At 40.0% G+C, this 19,117-nt stretch overlaps 1 protein-coding gene across 1 annotated transcript; it reads right to left on the minus strand.

Annotated features, from left to right (window-relative positions):
• Positions 1-209: 209 nt before the first annotated feature.
• Positions 210-16,525, minus strand: FAM177A1 (family with sequence similarity 177 member A1). Its single transcript, XM_050335791.1, has 5 exons — positions 16,359-16,525; positions 12,159-12,335; positions 5,052-5,118; positions 3,283-3,380; positions 210-2,439 (listed from the first exon to the last, which is right to left on the minus strand). The coding sequence occupies exons 1-5, from the start codon at positions 16,443-16,445 to the stop codon at positions 2,227-2,229; spliced, it is 642 nt and encodes a 213-aa protein (XP_050191748.1). The 5' UTR covers positions 16,446-16,525; the 3' UTR covers positions 210-2,226.
• Positions 16,526-19,117: the final 2,592 nt, after the last annotated feature.

Below are 19,117 nucleotides of genomic sequence, written 5' to 3' on the forward strand. Positions count from 1 at the left end.
TTTATTAGTTTGAGGTAGTGCTGAACAGGTAGAGTACTACATGGGATTCCCAGGAAAGGGGTGGGGATAGAATGATACTTTGAATTCCGGTGCCTGAATATTCAACCAAGATGTGTGACTTAGTAAAGATGTAAACAGTGAACAGGCACCTCTGTACAGGCATAAAGTTTCAAAGACCACACAGTTGTAAAAGAAAAGCCATAAGCAACTTCCAGTTCAAAAATTATATTAAATATAAAATAACCAATTAATGCATTTACAGAAAAATTAAGCCAATATGAAAGTAACAACTTTCATACAGTTTGCAAAAAACTGAAGGAAGGATTAAGTTAAGGCACAGTGAGTAATAAGAGTATTTTATACAAAGAAGTTTAAACCCAAGGCAGTGAGAGCATTTCTGATGCAACAAATAGTAGGGAGAGAAGGTAAAAAAACCAACTGACATTAATTTTTTTGAAGAAAAGCAAACCATCCTTCAACTGTCAAGGTATTACTCAAGCAACATGAGGCTTTCTGTCTTTGACAGTATAAGAACTCCCAACAAGCTGGTTTTCTGTGTATTCCTCTGGTGTTGAACCAAGCTCTCCCTTGCAGGCATTCAGGGCTAAGGAATGATTTTACACTGTGGTCAGCACCCTCTGTCTTACAATTCAAAAAGAGGCAAAGAATAGAGCTGATGATTGAATCCTCTTCCTCAGATTTTCTGCAGTGATGGAGTGCTACAGATAGATGAGAGGAAGAGTTTGTGCTGTCCAGGACACTGGTTCAGGCTGAGGGCTGTCTGAAATACATAACTCTGGAAACTAATAGCCAAGTTACCTGGCCTGGGGTGTTACATCAGGCTCCTTAGTTAATTGGCAGTGAAAGCAAGGCCAGGGATGGGTGATGATACCCAATACAACATTTCACTGAAGACTTTTTAAAATTTTTTTTAGGAATCTCAAGGACAGAAGTACTGTATTACATGGTACCTATACCTAGTGCAGGTTCTCTGCTCCTTTACCCACAACAGTTCTCCGTAGAAAATGCCTGGGGCACTGACATCTGGTTGTTGCAAAGTCAACTATTCACCTTTTACCAGCTACAGGTACAACAGTCATTTCAGTAAAATTGCCTTAATCGGTATTTGCTTTGGAGGTGACTGCACTTCACTTGGACAAAAATAAAAATTACTGTTGCTGCATGTGCTGTATCAGAATACATTGTGTTTAAGAAAAGGAAAGAGTCACAAGTTTGTTTTGTGGTTTCTAGTTATTTAGTATTCTGTGCTAGAGGGGAGAAAAATACCTGCAATGGCATATCCCTTACTGGTAATTAACATTAAACACATGGTTTGTTTAGGTCACTCAAGTACATGGACTTGGGTAATCTATGTCCAAAAATGTTTTCATAGTTGTACATTGGTACCAGAGTGTCCAGTGCACTCAATATAATTTAGCAAGACTTTAGTTTCTTTCCCAGGACCACTGAGAGCATGCATTCAAGCACGTGGGTCTCTTCATTCTTGGACTTATAGTGGGAATGTCTTACACTTAAGCTAGTTCTATACTTTGCTACAGCACTGAATGGAGTAGCTGAGCACTATCAGCCTCCAAGAGTGCTGGTACTTGTTACTAAGTTCTTAAGGGTGTTTTTAGCCCCCTGGAAAGTGTTTTGTTGTTTTTTTTTTAAATAAAAGTCAACGGACCCTTAAATCTAATTAACATTAAATCTAACATTTTCTCTTGTGTTAACAACAGAAAAAAAATACATGCATACAGTAGCGACAATAAATAGGGGAAATCAGACTCTTACTATTGCGAGTTACAGGATATTAATTCCTATTAATCTATTCATAGAGAGCTGAGTTGCAAACAGTGTGCAAATCAGAAACAGGTGTTTAGAAGTAGGAAACAGCACTGCCTCTGCAATCCACAGGTGTTAAGAGACACAGCAATTCAAAGAAAAGACATTTTTACTTGCTTTACACAGAAATTAGCTCACACATTCAATTTTAGACCAAACGTTTGTAGTGCAATTTTCATTTTAACCAAAGTGCCAGTTTGGCAGAATGCCTCAGCCTTTATTAGGCAGACAGACTGAACTGACATCGCCTAGCTCTCTCCTGATCAATAAGAATGGTAGGAGTTGTGTTTCACTGAACGAGTATAATCCTATTTTTCCTGTTTATAGCCAGATTGTGACACCTGACAGTACTTATTTCCTACATTATACAGAGCTTTACACTTAAGGAGGGACAGGAACTGCTTCTTGTTTATTTTTCCCAGTGGACGGGCAATCTCCCTCGTTTTCAAAGTTTACGTTCACGAATGAAGAGGATGCTGTTGCTTCAGGCTGGTCTGTCTGAACAGGAGCTTCGGCTTGTGGCTTGTTCTGCTGTTCCTGATGCTGTCTTTCTGCTTCTTCTGCCATCTTGTTTTCCTGTTCCTCCTCTTCCTCCTGAAAAGAGATAACCATATGCTACTACTTACTATTCACCACTTATTTACATTCACTTGGAAGTCTTTCCATAAGAGCATAGCAGTTCCTATTACAAGGCAAGGACATTTGTTCTGCTAGAAAACAGTCATTAGCTGATCATATGGTGAGGTATATTCCAGAACTTCCATCATGGAAAAAAAAATCCCAAAAGTGAAGGATTAAACCATGTTAAGCAGACAAAAAACAAAACCAATTTAAACAAACAAAGAAAATATGTATCTAGATAAGCAGTTTTTAGTTAATGGCAATAGGGATAGGTCTACCTTCTCCAAAGTTTTTTCAGCTCTCAATAACAGCTATAAAAAATAAGTAATAAAGCTTTAAATATGTTTTCCATCTCTTCCAAATGAAGATTACTAAGGGTTTGAGATTTTTTGCCTTAAGCACTGGCTACCTCTCCAGTCATGCCCAGTCACAGTGGTAGCATCATGTTCAATTTACCTTTGACACTGTGTTGAACAAGTTTTAGAGTTGGAAAGTATATTGCTAGCAGCCACCTCCTTACAGTGTTCAACAAAACTGTCCATGCAACTTTCTCACACTGTTGACTTGAAAATGCACTGTACAAGAGAAACAAACAGAGCAGTGGTCAGGACTCAGCCATCTAAGACTGATAAGCTGGAGAGAAAAGGCAGATGGATAAGTAAGCACTAACCATGCATCAAATGAAAACTGAAGGCAAGCTGAAATTGGGGGTCTAAAACTTCATTCAAATGCTAGAATACAAATATTATTTTTTAAAATTCCAGGGAAGGCAAGTTGGGAGAAAAGGAGTGCAAGAACCCCATCTCACACACATACCTCTCTCTTCATTCTGTAATACTCATCAATTGCATATTGGTATTTTGGTGTGCTTATTCCCAGAACAGATGCAATCTTTTCCCCAAGGAAATCACATACTAAAAAGTAAAAAGAGGTTTACATATGATTAGTATCTAGAAGAAACTTCTTATGCATGGTTTTCTTTTTAAAAGTCTCACTATCTTTCCTGAATGGTTTTCCATAGTCCTACTTCACTGGAAAGATAAAACCAAAATCTGCAAGGCTAATCTACTTACAGGTAATTATTAACTGAATATACTAATAATTGTTCTTTAAGAGAGAGAATGAATAAAAGGAGAAGAACATAAATTTCAGTGAAAATCTAGATAGTGGTAGTGTTTGTGTTCTGCTAGTTTCAGCTTTGAATCTAAGTTTATTTTGCTAAGAAACAGTTAAAGGATTAGCCTTTAACTGAACTTTAACTGAAAATTAAGGTTAGACAATACATGGGTATCAGCTGTATTAGTTCAGTCAAATGGTACAAGAAACCAGACAGTTATTTACTGGCATGTGCATATGTCAAGTCAGTTTTAACAATGTTCTGTGTTGCATACTAATGGACTAATAAAATATTTAGGTTTCAGCTGTCTCAATTTTCAAGCTGTAGGCTACATGCAGCACTACTGTGCTAAAGCAGGTAGTGCACAGGAACAGGAAGGGCTTGTGTCAGTCTCTTTACCATGGTGATGGCTACACCACTGGTTCTTGAGTAAAGGCAAGCAAGAAGCCAAATGTACTGCACTTCCAATTGTAAATCTGCCACAAGGATGCAAATGAGTTAGTCATCTTCAGGGGGTGACTAAAAAGTCAGAAGTTAGCAATTGACTGCTTCAATGAATATTCATAATAACTAATTTTATAGATATCCTGGAACCTGCATTTTTGTGCAAAAGACTAGTGCAAATTACAAATGTGAGAGCCAAAACTGAAGTGGGAAGAAGAAAGTACTAATCTTCAAATTCATACAAGACTTCTGAAAAAAGGAAAGCAGTATCTACTTTTGTGTATGAAGAACAGATGCATCAAGGAATAGAATTACACTGTACATTAAAGTGTTTCTCAAAATAAGGATAGGTTAATTCATAAAAACAGACTGCCAATAGTTTTTAGAAATATTCAAAACTGGGTGTACAATGACAGAAACTCTGTAGTATTTGTCAAAAACCCCCAATAAAGACACTTTACACCTTGGAAAGAATGCAGACAAGGATAAGCATTTTTAAAACTGGGCAAAATTTTATGAGGTCCATGAGTCAAATAAATTTCTAAGCAAAGTTTAAGACCCTTGTCAATAGTCTTGTTTATTTTGTAACCTGAGATGTTCATTGTATGGCACATTAGATGTGTTCTTGGGATAATTTTTAGTTATCTTCTTCAGAACAGCTGTCAGTTTAGTTATTTCAGACAGCATTCTTTTCAGATAACACTCCATAAAATGGTTCCATACAAAACCTAATAGAAAGCTGATACACTCCCTTACCAACACCAACATATCTCCATATGAAGAAAAAGGGGAAGAGTTTTGATCAAAGGTTGTATTTTCTGTTTGTTCTTCCACGCAGGAGTTGGTGATTGAAAGTAAAAAACAAAAAAAAAAGTGCCTGAGGTAAGAGATTACGTCTCCACAGATTAAATACAGTTGATTCACACTTTCGAAAAAACAACAAGTAGAGCCCAAAGATGATTTACAGTATGTCAAGGTAACTTTCAATATTCCACTACTGGTTTACCAGTAAATAAAGCAATACCTGATAGAGTTGATGTTGCAACTCGCAGCATGTGAAACCACAAGTAGGGTCCCCACGTGAGTGTTGTCTGTAGGAACAAGAGTGGTATCAATATGTACAGCTGTATGTTCATGGCACAAAATAACACATGCAAAACAGCTTGAGAGGAAAGATCTGCAGTGTTTCCTGTTTGCCAGCTGCCATAATATTTTTGCTTTAAAATAACTCTAGACCAGATAGATAAAGCAAAGTATCACCATAAAATCTAAATATAACCACGGTTTACCTACAGGAAAAATTTGTTTCACTTGTTTTTGTTTCCCACTCCCAGACTTGGGAAATGACAAGCATCAATCAACTCGATCCCTATAACTAGAAAGAGCTTTCCATAATGTTCTGAATTCCACCATGCCAAGAAGTGAAGTGAGGTAGCCAAGTAGTCCCTCATTACAATTATGAGTGAACTGCAAGAGACTGTTTAAAACCAAACCAAACCTTCAAACCTCTGAGCAAGAGGCTGCTTCCAAACTTTACAACCAGATATGCATTATCCCTTGAAACTGCACCTGAAAAATAACACCAAGAGCCAGGAGGGAGGGAGTGAGTTACCTCAGCTCTGAGGGAGCGATGGACAGGCTGACAAGCAAAGTGCCTGGGGTGATGTGAACAAGGAGGAACACAAAATGAGTAGAACAGGGCTCAAGGGGGGTCACCTCAAGAATTTGCATGTACATGAGGAAGTGTCTCTGCAGTGCCTGAACACTAAGACACACAACATGGGACATAAACATAAGAAATTAGATATCTGTACACAGCTGCAGGGATAGGATCTTGTTGGGATCCCAGAGAAGCAGTGGATGGACTGGAGGGCTGCAGTGGAGGAATGCAGACTCTTTAAGAAGGGCAGACCAGGAAGACAAAGAGGAGGAATTTCCCTTTGCATGACTATGATGTATTCACAGTCACACAGAAAATACTGCAGCCTCCAGACAAACTGATATATTTACACATAGTAACTTAAAGGAAGTTTAGAAATTAAATTTAATCAATTAAAAATAATGGGCATACCCAGGCTATGCTTTTCACTAAAGAAAGAGGCTGTACCTCTTAAAAAAATAAAACAATCCATGTAATAAAAAGGAAAAGGGGAAAAGCAGATTCCAAGCTAACAGGAAAAAACCTGTAGACTTTCAATTTTGTGAAAAGGCAAACTCAAATTTCATAGTGAGCTAAAACATATTTATAGTTAACAGGCAAGCTCTTTGTTATGTATTTATCCCCCAGAAAAGATCTCTGTAGAAGTACTTTTCTTGTGAAAAGTAGCAGTTAAAAGTGTCAGCTTTTATTAAATAAAACACATTAGCTCTACTCAGTTACATAAGTATTTATAACGTTGCTAAGAACTCTTAGATAGTAACTTTTTTCTGTGATCTTATTTAATAGATATCTGTACAGGACAACCAATATAACTGTAAATAACACAGCTACAGAGACTAGTTGGTATAGCCTCAGTACGCAGGTACGCAAGCTACTACACTTCAGTGCTTTCCAAGCACAGTCTCTACAAATCAGTGCAGCAATAAATTGTCTTTCAAGCCAGAAACTCAAGTTGAGCAAGCTGAAAAAAAGCCAGATGCTATATCTTTTTGGCAGTGGGTATGGAAAATGTCCTGCCAAGGTAAAAGTGTAAGCAAAACCAGCTGCTACCCTGCTCGTACAAAAGCACCTCCAGGTTGTTGATTATGTGCTCAGTTGGCAGACAGGCTAACAAGGAGTTTGTTCAGTGGAAGAAGTCAAAAAAAGTGCTGGAAAAGCTTGTTGCCACAGGTGCAAATAATGGCATTGACAGGGCTCTGTACAATCCTTCATGACGAGGTGACAGGATTAAAAAGCATTCACACAGTGTGCAGGACAAACAAGGGCCTGCTGTGCACTGTAAGAAAGAAGCTACAAGAACCCCCTTAACATTTAGGAGTGAAAAGACAGGCTGAACTTCAACGTGACAGAAGTAATTTGGACCCAGAACATTCTAACAAGTTTGTGGAGACACAAACGTAGGAAACATCTGAGGCTCAGCAGACACAGAGGTTCTGTCTATTTCTACTCTTCCCCCACCACAGTTAAAAATCAGTTTGGTAGATTCTAAGCATTTCTAAGTTCAGCTTCATGGGAACCTCTGCTTTCTGACAAAGCCCAACCAGACACTCTTCACCCCTGCCAAGCAAGGCTTTGCCAGTCTCTTCAGTTTAAAAAGGAACATTCTTTCCAGTGTCTCAAAAGACAATAAAAAACCATGAGAGAAGCTACTTCACACAAATTCAAAAGCAGAAAGGCTTGGAGAGTAAACCACCAGGAACAGCCAGGAACAAGGGAGTGCATTCAAGGAATCATCTTCTTTTTCTACCCATCCCCCACTTACTTCCTTAGGATAAATTTGGGTGGCTTCCCAGAGCACCTCGGAGATGGAAACAGAAATGGCAAATGTGAGGCAAGAACTGGTACTGGAGAAACCAGAACCATTTGAGTGACATGAACTGGGCTGTTAAGCAGTGGCTCAGTACAGACTAATCCTAGTCTGTGAAGTAGCTTTAATGCACTGAGCTGAAGACTGGAAAACCATACCCAAGTCAGGTCCTACAGACCTGCAGAACCACATACTCAGATACTGTACGTCAGCCTCATCTGGCCAGCCAGAGAAGCCTTCCTGTTCAGCCTTTAATCAACTCAAGGACACAGTAATACTGTATTTCTTGAATGGAAACAAGGGGCAGCAGTATGATACACAGTACACTGGCTTATTGTAAGGGACAGTATTTCTCCTGCCATCAGTCTCCTAAGTATATGTTTCTACAATGCTTAATTATATTATGCAGCTATATCCTGACTTTATTTTCTTGTTTACAATGTAAAACACAATGGTTATGACAACTGATTTTTAAATTACAAAAAATCTTAATGTACAATTTTAACTTAAATAGGAATTAACATAATGGATTCAACCACTGATAAAACCAAGGGGCCTCTGGTTCAATAACAGAACATGATTTTGTTTCCTAGTATGGGGCTGCTGAAGGGAGCACACATGATCCCTTGAACTTCTGAGCGCACCATGTTCCTAAACAATCCACATCTATATCTATTTTTGGCAGATTCAAGTTCTTAATAACACCTAAACTTTCCAAAGTACATGGTGTTTCTTTTTGTCAGAGAAAATGGTAAAATGAGAAAAATAATAATTTCCTCATTTAAGAAAAAACAAATCCTGTATATAATAGTTAATATACACCACCAAATAGATGCTTTTCCATTGTTTACTGTGCCAAGATAGATTTTAAATTAGTTTAATTATTGACTGGTCATTGCTATAATAGGTCCTCCAGTATATATACCATATAAAACTGTGCCACCTAAGACAAGCCAGTGAAAACAAGATCAGAAACACACACACCATCCTCCATCAAGAGCTACTACCATATCATGAGTAGTTATTACTTATTTTTCTCCTTCATCCCAATTTCTTAGGAAAAAAAGAGAGTTTAATGGTTCTCAAGAGAGGACTTTTTACTATTTAAAGTTAACGGTCTTTTAACTACAGGATATCAAGACAACCTTCCTGCAAGGATGTGTTTCAATCCTTCTAAGCACTGAAAGTTAAAAAAATTAAATCCCTTCTGGAGCTTTGCTGCTCTGTTTCTCAGGATGAATTCTAGGGTTATCACACCAACAGCTATACTGCTTCCAGTTCCTCTGCAAAGACACTCCACCTCCTGCCTTCTCGTGTAATAGGTGAATGCAACAAATTATACCAAGTGTGCCTCCAGGGATAAACAAAAGGATTATCTTCTAGAACAGGTTAGGGAAATTTAATCAATACACAATAAAGTTTTGGTAGACAAAAGCAAAAGGAAATTTACATATAAAGTGCAAAAATCTAAATTTTAGGACAGAATAGAAGACTCAAAACATTTATGCAATAAAAGCTTATCAATTTGAATTTGAAAACATTCAGATAATACTGAATGCTATTATCTAAAAAATAAGAATACCCTGTGTTCTGGTTTCAAAAAACCAAAACACTACAGAATGGACACTCCAGTCAACAGTATTAATGAACTGAGTGCTGACCTACAAAAGTACCAGAAGTTGTTTCAAAGCAAAATTTAAAACCCAGTTCTTTTTGAGAATTTGTTTGGGGTTTTTTTTCTGAGTGGTAGCAGCCCACCACATCAAGTACTTCGGTTATCATATTACTAGGATGTATACATACTACTTTGCTTAGTAAGAAAGACATTGTGCATTGCCTGAGTAGTTCTAAACACAATCAAAGCAAGGTACATATTGAAGACATTTCTTTACAACACAGCAAAATATTTGTTTCCCTTAAACTCATTCATAAGCTGCCAGGAAGCCAATACCAGCTGAGCTGTGAAATTTCATGATGCAAAGTTTCTATTCAAAGTATTAAATGTGCTTTTTCTAAAAATAAACTGGACCAGAAACAGTTATTACTTGCAACATACTTTTTTGTATCCCAACTGAGATAACAAGTTTTAGACATGCTGGTCTCAGCAAACAGACTATTTAATTGCTTTTATAGAAATCCTACATTAAAAACATTTTTAAAGCAGCTGTTGGCTAAAACATCAAAGCTCAGCTTGGACTAACATTTCTTCAATTGTCTGGCTCAGCTGGGATACACGAAGCATGCAGCAGATAAAGTAAACCTCACTTAATGGCAACTCCTGCTCTAATCAAGTTCATTCTGTCAAGGTAAAAAGCAATACATAATAAGGCATACTGTGCTCCACAATAAACTATTCTGGTTTGGGGGGTCCTTTTATTAAAAAGTGTAAGAAAAATTAAGGATTTAATAAACTATAAAAGGAGAATAAAGAAATCTTAACTCTGCCATACAATGTACTTTTTGGCATTCAGAAAAAAAAATCTATATTAGGAAAGTAGGCGAACAATCACACAGCATTCCTGGCTGTTGTGCCCACTCGAGGGCTCTTTAGTTAAGTGTCCATTTGCACAGCAGCATGCACGTCTCTGCCCTCTCAACATGTACACCAAGGTTCGTGAGCCTTCCATCACTGCACCACAGCAGAACTCTTCTACTGTGAGGAAATGGCACAAAAAAATTATACACACCTGGTCCCCTGCTCATTAAAACTGGGGAAAATATCTCTTAGACGTGCATGGATATCTGCCATGACCTGCATAGTGGGGAAGAGATCTCACTCAGAAGATACCTGAATATTACCATCATATTCAGTAAGTTTCACAGTTCTTGAATTTCTTTGAGAAGATCCTTAAGCGGAAAAAAAACCTCAGCATCCAGCAAGGCAGCTTAATATCTTACTCGTTGTTTGTGACTGTAAGACATTTCTTTTCAAACTATAAACTTTACCTATTTTATACTGATGATATCCCACCTGCTCTCAGGCTAGTGTTACTTCCTGTTGTATACAAGAACTTGCCTAGCAAGAACAAGAATGCTGCCATCAATCCATACAAGATGCAATGCAACAGCTTCACCTGCAAATCACTAGAAACCCCAATCCCAGCTAAATTCCCATAGTCTCACTGCAGCTTAGTCCTCAACCCCACTTCTCTATTCCTTCAAGATAAATTCGCTTTACAGAGGGGAAAAGAGGTATTGATTGACAGTCCTCCTCAAAACAAACCTCTTATGGTTCACCACTTCTTCAGAAGAGCATGAGCGGAAAATCAAACTCTTCAGTTCTTTCAACAAAGGCAAGCTCTCCCAGGATGGATGCACATGTAAATAAATACAGGGTCTACTACTGTAGAGTAAATAGAAATCTTCAACCACAACATTTCTTAATTATGGACTGCCTAATGATGGTGCACAAGTCCTTTAAACAGCAATGTCAAGTAGAAAGCACTGCACTGGTTTCTGTGTGTGCAAGGACTCTTCTTTCAAGTGTGGGAACAAGCAGCTCAACACCAGCATCTGCCTCCAGTGTGCAACCAGGCAGGACTAGCTGCTGCACAAAGCCATGACTCTTGGATGCCTGACCACACTCCAGCACAGCAGGAAGGACCCAATTTTAGAGTCTCCAGCTCAATACAGATATCCAAGCCCAGAGAGGGCCAGGAAGGGAGCCTTGTCAGCAGGAAGGGAATAGGACTGCAGACCCAATTTATTGGGGTAAGAATTGTTTTAGGAGGGTAAAGAGGCAGTTGGAACACCAGTTTCTGGGATTGCCATGAAAGAAACATGAGACTGGGCATGTGGAGAGATGATGAGAAGGATGTGGATTTTCTCTGGGACTGACTGCCAGAGGTGGGGAGCTGCTGCTGCCAGTGTTGGCACATACAGGTGTGAGCTTTGCAATCACACTATCACCAAAAAATAGTTCATCAGACAGGCCAACAGAATAAAACTGACTATATGTTTCATTTTACTTCTAAGTATAGAACCACAATCATAGAGAAAAAAGGAAAATGTATTTTAGCAGCTACAATACACACTATGGCAACAGCTTTAATTGTTGAGACTCCACTTGAATCTGGACCAACAAAGAAAACTCCATTCATAAGTCAAGCAACATCTCAACATCTTACAACACAGATGAACATTACATACATGGACTAGGCAGGTCCTTTAAAACCTGTTTTTTATATATCATGAATTACACCAGTTTTCCTTTATTTCTGCAAGTCATCTGTTTCTTTCCCATCTATGCTCTTTTAATTATATCAAATTGCTGGTATGGTAACTCTAAATTACAGGTTCAACTCTCCACTGTTAACAAACACAAGGAAACAAATGTCTCCCCTGCACACTTTTTTTAAAAAAAACAAATCAAGGAGATACCAAGCAAATATTATTAGAGAGGGAAATGCTGGAAAGGACAAACAGGAATGGTGAAGAAATTAAACCCAATTCTAATTAATAGGGCTATTTTAGTGGAGGAGAACTCTAAGACAAAACTTCCCAAGAATACTTCTCACAGATTTCCAAGTTCCTAAAGCCAAACAAATCAATGGAATCTTTAATACTGAATACTAAATCAGATTTGTGACACAAAAAATGAAGTATAAAATGTTGATAGTTACCCGGTAAACCAGAAGTAGCAATATATCAAGCAAAATACCTACAGGATCTACAGGTGGCAACAGGTCTTTTTTCTCTTGTTCATCTTCCTCTTCATCTGTGCTATATTCTTCCATTGTTTCTCCACTGGCAAAATGAATAACCCTCCTTGGAATTTTCTTCTTCTTTCCTATGACACCCAGCTCCACATTCTCAAAGCCACCATCTCCCTTTGCAAGTTGCTATAAAGAAAAAACATCATTATCTCAAGAAGATGTTTTTAGAACTGGAAATTTTCCCCTTAAAAAACTTGATATATAAAATATTTTAGATTAATTAGCAAATGCAGTGGACATTTGAAAGAGTTTGGCTGTAGGTAAAAGCTAAGACTGACACAATTTGTTTGCAGATATGTAAAAACTGATCTCTTCTCTAACAGTAACCAAAAGGTAAGTGTCTTTACTTAATCATGAAAGCTGGTATTAAAAACATCTGTTCTGAAAGAGCACTGCATTATATATAGGAGTTTCTGGGGGAGGGAGTGTTTCTTTAAATAATTTGATAAGCACATAAGTTTTAACACTGAAAAGTATTGTTGGTTTTGGAATTATTATCTAATGAAATTAATAAAATAGTTCATAGGCTGTAGCCACCTTTGTGAGCTCAGGCTGACACCTCTAGCACAAAAGAGAACTGAATAACTAAGCAGCCAGGCTCAAGCTTTAAAAAGATGCACCAAGGAATCTACCCCTGTGGGCTTTCATCATCAACCACAGTTAGTACAAGGGACCATGCTAAAAGGACAACGCTCAGTTCTGTGGCTAAGGACGTATAAAATGAGAAGTACAAGGTCTGGTTTTGTTCTTCCAGTTGCTGAATACTACAAAGCAGTCTTTGGGTCACAAGCATTAAAATATATATACTTCGAGTTCAAAGACCAGTCAAGAACTCTTTAAGCTAGTAAATCCTACAGGAAGAGAATTTTAGTAGTTAGTATTTAGTAGGTTTTGTATTGTAGCTATCAAAACAGAGCCTTTGTCTTGGTAGAGTTCCTAGATATTACTGTATCAAATGCACAAAACTGTTCTGAAATCTGTCTTTAATGTACCATGAAGGTTTTTAAAAATGCATGAGCTCATGTAATTTGAAACCATATCATAAGGAATGACATGTGTAAGTGCACACAGAATCCAGGTTACATAAAATGGATATATTCCTAATTCTGACTTCTTCCCTATGCAAAACTTCATGATCTACACAAAGCACAATTCAAAATTATAAATAAAAATACATATTTTATCACATAGCAGTGAGATATCCCTTAATTGCTGCAAGCGCAGCATCACCATTCCCATCTCTCATGCTAGACTACATAAACCAGCTTTGCAATGCAAACAGGCTTGGTTAGCTGGGAAAGACAGTGGGTACAGGAGAGAGAGGCAGGAGGGGACCAGGGCGAGCCAAATGGCTTCCTTCATTCCAAGCACAGATTTTTCTCATGCCCATAGAGAAGAGGGAGGGAAAGATCACGTGCAGAGCTCTATAGTGTGGAGAGGATCCGCACCAATTCATCATCTCTCCAAGCCCTGGTACCGTGGCTCCTCAAAACTGCAAGTCATCTCAGCTTCCCCCAGCATTTCTTTAGCTACAGTGGCACATTTCAGGCATTTTCCTGGAGGAGCAGAGCAGAATTCAGCAGCAAGTTTTCAGTGGGGTAATTCAGCTGAAACAGGATGGTATTTTCATGCAGATTCAGATTTTCAATTAGAAAGACAAAACTATCTGGAGCTCAGTGCACTCTGCTGTCCATCAGTCTTAGGAACAGAGAAAAGCTACAAAAACACGAATGCTGAAAACAGTGAAGCAACCTAAGCATAAGGAGCACTCTGTGCTGCCACTACAAAAGTGGGTACCACTCACTGTGACTCAGTTCGGTATTTTTTGGTGCAAAAAGCACCACAGAACCATCTTTTTATGAACATTCTGTGCTCCTTTATTGGCATCCTACAATGACGCCGTTTTTCATGTTTAGTCACAGTACTGAAGAGCACTATTTCTTGCTAACACAACATCATAAATACCATGGTGATTAATAACAGCAAGCAACATGAGCCCCTCCTCAGAGCTCTTCTAAAGGCACAGTCTCTTCATCTGATTTTGGCTTGTTTAATGCAAATGCTTCAAAATATTTTAACTTAGAAAAAAATGTTGGTTCACGTTTCAAGTTTAAAAAGCAGCCCTTAATTCCCTGCACACCCATCCCACACTTCACTTACACTACCTACAATAAGCAGCTCTGCGTAGCTGGTATTGCTACATTTCAGACAAATGCAGTAGTTAAAGACAGTAAGGATACATCAAGGAACAATGAATCTGGTTCCAAGTCGTAAATTATTAAATAAAATAATATATATCAGCCGTTGCTTTGCTTATTACCTAGTCAACAAACATGTGTGGGATTTAGTTATCACTGCAGCATTTGTCCTTTTCATTTTTTACCTGCACAATGTCAAAAAAACCAATTCTCCCAACTACAAGCAGAAAGTTCAGCATCAGTGAATTTATTTACCTTTCCAAACCTGTGGCAACGCAGATCTATTCTACAGCTGTCAGCTAGACTCTCTTTATTGCTCAAATGTTACAGTATTTCCTGTTTGAGAATTTATACTTTTGATCTTCCTTCACAAATTTGATCTTCTTTTCCAATTCAGGAAGTTTTTACAAAGATTATTCTTTCATAGTGCATAGCTTTAGTCAAGTTTGTGACCCCATTCTTTTTTCCAGAGGCCCATCCTTCTCTAATACATTATACGGTCTTGAGAGACTCAGCATTTGTCTTAACCCCACATCAAAGAAGTATCTACTTTGGCTTCTATTCCAGCAGCTGTTTGACATGAAGGCCGGTCACTCTTGTGCTCTCACACTAGCTGACGCTCTTAAGGTCCTTGGTAAACATTATAAAGCAACTTCCTCTTTCTTTCAAATGTCCTCTTGGAATTCTTCTTGGCTTTACAGCACATATAAAAACCTTGCCTGTCAGGACGTCAGCATCTGAAACTGCTGTTCCTTGTTTACCCTCTTTACCTCACCCCTTAGCCAGAAAGAGAGAGAGAGCAGGGCATCTTTTCACAGTGTAGGTACAATAACCAGCACAACAGAATTTCAGTCTACATCTAAAATGTCAAAATAAATAAACTACAATTAAGGATATGGTACACCTGGACACCTGCAGGTAAGCTAGAAGAGCTGACACAACTAATATTAGGTGATGCAATAATATAAAGTTTCACAAAGGAGAGGAAGAAGAAAAGCAAAAACCAATAGCGAGATCAGACCATTCCTTTTTTCATCTTTTAACCTTGAAGGAATCCTTGAGAGAGCTTATGAGCGAAAATGCCAAAGTGTGTGATGTCCACTCATGCTCAGAAAGATGAGTAATTCAATTTGCACAGATCTACTGGCCTGATACTGCTAATCACTAGAAGGCTGGTACTGGTTAATGAAATGTATTTCTAACATGCTATCTTGGCTACTCTACTGATTTGTGTTAATTATTCTGGCTAGAGTTTTAGGGGGAGTTTGTTTAGGTTTGGGAGAGGGTTTTTTTTCATACTGCTTGCCTGACTTTCCACCCTTGTGTTTCAAATTAAAACAGCATGAGTCTTTCTCAAACAGAAGACAACAAAATTACAGAGTCAGACGACGACTGTAAGAAAAGACACCCTCAGAATAAACAAGCCTTGGAAAAGCACCATAACCAGTGAAGCGGCAGCGCCCCTAAGTCCCAGGGCGAAGCCGCGGCCGGTGCAGGGGCAGGCGCGGCAGGACAGGCGAGCTCGGGGCTGAGGTGTAATTAACAGCCGCCGTCCCTCACCATCGCCCACGCCTTCGCCAACTTCACAGCGGAGCGAAGTGGAAACCTGTCTCGCTTTAATATTTAATATTCATCAGGCTCGTTTGTCAGAGGCATTGTCCCCGGAGAACAGGAGACACCGGAGACACGCGTGCCCGCCGCGCTGGCTGTAATTACAGGGCGCTGGATGGGAGCACAGACCGGCCGACACGCCGACCTCTCCTGCCGCGGACAGGCCCCCGTGCCCCGGCCATGAACAGGGGGCTTTCCCCGCCCCGCACACCCGCGGGGTCAGGCCGCAGCCGCCACCCACCCCCGGCCGGACCCACCGCGGCCTCGCCCCGCTGCAGAAGCGGCAGCGCCCGGGCCCCGCTGCTCGCCCGGAGGGGCCGGGCCCCGCCACCCCGCTCACCTGCTCGGGCTCCATGGCGCCGGAGGCGGGCGCGGGGCCGGCGGCGGGCGCGCAGTAGAGGGTGATGGCGGACAGCCCTTGCTCCATCCTCCCGCCCGCCGCGGCGCCGGGGGAGGGCGGCAGCGGGCCCGCCGCGGCCCGGGTAGGCGAGAGCGACCGGGCGGCGCCGCCCGTCACACCGCCCGTCACACCGCCCGCCGGGGCGGCGCTTGGGGCCGCCGCCCGCGACCCGCTGGGGGAGGCACGGGAGCCGGGATCCACCTGGGCGAGACTGAGGGCACCCTGGCCTTTCTCTTCTCGGGAGGGAAGCAGGGCAGAGGCCGGAGGCAGCTGGGCTGCCAGGCACAGCCGTACCTCCACCCAGGAGGAAGCATACCTGCTCTGAGGGAAAACCCTAGGTTTTTCCCACAGTATTGTAAAAACGTGCAAAATAACAGAAGAATAGTTTCAGAAGCACATGAAGTTCCTTGACAGGATTTAGGGATCCTCCCAGGGCCACCCTTACTCAGCCCTCCAGTGTTGGCTCAGGCAACTCAGCACTTTGTAAAGGACTGACCCCTGACCAAGAAAGAAATGCAAACCAAGGGCGCACTGGCCCCTGAGTTTCGTTTAGGTGGGAAAATAACACGGAGTCCCATAAGGCAGTGAAAAGTGTTTGCCACGTAGTAATTGCTCAGCTGCTGCAGCAGAGTTAGGAGCCCTCCAGCCTGTGCCGGGGGCTCTGGCCTGCAGGTGCTGGCCCAGCCCCAAGAGAGAAGCAGAGGTGACCCTGACAAAAGGTGCGTTAGCCAATGCCAACTACTAGTGAAAACAGCGGGAGATGGAAGCATTGGAAGCATCCTTTTCATGAGACTAACGAGGGAGCAGTTTTAATTAATTTTTTTTTTTAAAGTTGGAACCCATGGCTGTAAAATCCACTTACATGGTAAAAGCCATCCTTCACTCCTGCATCATTAAGAATAGCTTCCAAAAAATTAATATATGGCACAGTCTTAGGCACTTTCTTAGTAATTTTAAAGCCTTATCCACATTCTGTAACAAATTAAAAAGCCCAGGTAAAGCACAGATGTATCCCACAATTATACTAGCATAAGGCAGAAAATGTTCCCTTGTGAAAAGGGCTAACATACAGAATGTATTGTATTGAATGTATGATTACAGAAACACATCAGTTAAAGGCTAGACTATTATTTTAGACACTACTGGGCTGAACATCTGCTTTAGGTATTAAAAATCTGTAATACTCAAAGCTGCAAAGAAACAAATTAATGTTAGGATACATAAATATCTCTTATCCACAATATAGTCTACATTCTATTTAGTAAGGACTGGTTGAAATACGGTGCACAGCTCCTAAAGAACACCTTTAAGTCATCAACCAACTAACTTGCTTTCCTTTGCCTCTACTGTGATTATAGCAGCTGTACAGTAGTACTAACCTTAATCTTTAACCTCCCAGAACAATTGGCATTTGCAACTTAGACAATTTTAATAAACTTAGCATCTCACAATATTGAAAATCCTATGGAAAAGACTGTTCACAAATAAACCTATAGCTATTTGTGTGTGCTAATAGTTAATTGTCCAGCTCCAATCACACAGCTATCTATTGACCATCATAACGGTTTCCTCTTAGTAGGCTGCTCAGCAGCAGACTGAGCTCAAACAGCTCAGACAAAAGCTTGTCTGACAGCAGGAACAGCTTTCAGCAAGATACACACAGGAGACAGACCTCAGTCATCTAAGTATTTCCAGCAAATTTTGCTTGCCTCCAGCTCTTCACGGATTCTTGTATGCCAGGGAAAACTTTTCTGCAGACTTTTCTGAGATCCTGTGGAAGATGAGTACAAAAACTCTAATGGAAGAAAATGGTGCTGGAGGAGTTATTACACACTTGCCCACAGTGTTTTATTTGCATCAAGCTCTGAGAGGCCATGTAAGTCACCCATTCAGAATAGCAAATTGAGAGAACATATAGAACATTCTGTTCTCCTGCTATAAGCATTTTCTTCTATGCATTGTGCTCTGCAGGATCCATAAACATAAAAATTATATCTGTCTCTAAAGTTGTTCTCTTACAAATCTAGAAGAGAATTTTTTAAGTGTTCCTATACAGTTGAACTCTTCCTCTTGGTGCCTCCAATACACATGAATTTTTTTTTTTCAGACTTGAGATCCTCAGGGCAACTTTTCTGAACAGGGTCCAAAGTGTTTTCTACCTGGCTTGCTAAGGTAAGAAAATTCAATATACACTTTGTTCTTATACTTTCAAGGAAATGCATTCTGAACTTGCCCTTGCCTCTGCCAACACTCAGGCAGTGACAACTCTCTTCTTCTGGTAGCAGAGTTAGTTTGGAAATGGTGAACTAAAAGCTAAAACTAAATGTATGCAACAAATTGAAAATAGAGGGTTAATTGTTGGTAACTTGACAGTCTGACTGAGCCTGTCCTGAAGCACAGTGCTTTAGTGTTCATCCTCAATATGCCTATTCATGTTTGATTTCCATCAAAAGCATTTAACTATCCACTCTCCCCACCAACTGCATTCCAAACCAAGATTTGGTACTCTTTTCTGCTTCATTTTGTACAGTTCATTGGTTTGTACTGTTCAAGAACTACTAAAAAAAAAATCAGGTTTTAGTACACACCAGCTCCCCTAAAAGCTAGTGATATGGAAGGACTCATTTGTTATATTTAAAATACTAAGATCCAACTTAACCGATCCTTTTACAGACTAATGCTATGCATAAAATGCAGCG

This window comes from Myiozetetes cayanensis, unplaced genomic scaffold (assembly GCF_022539395.1).
Source record: "Myiozetetes cayanensis isolate MyiCay16 unplaced genomic scaffold, myiCay2020 scf6-25, whole genome shotgun sequence".
Taxonomy (NCBI): domain Eukaryota; kingdom Metazoa; phylum Chordata; class Aves; order Passeriformes; family Tyrannidae; genus Myiozetetes; species Myiozetetes cayanensis.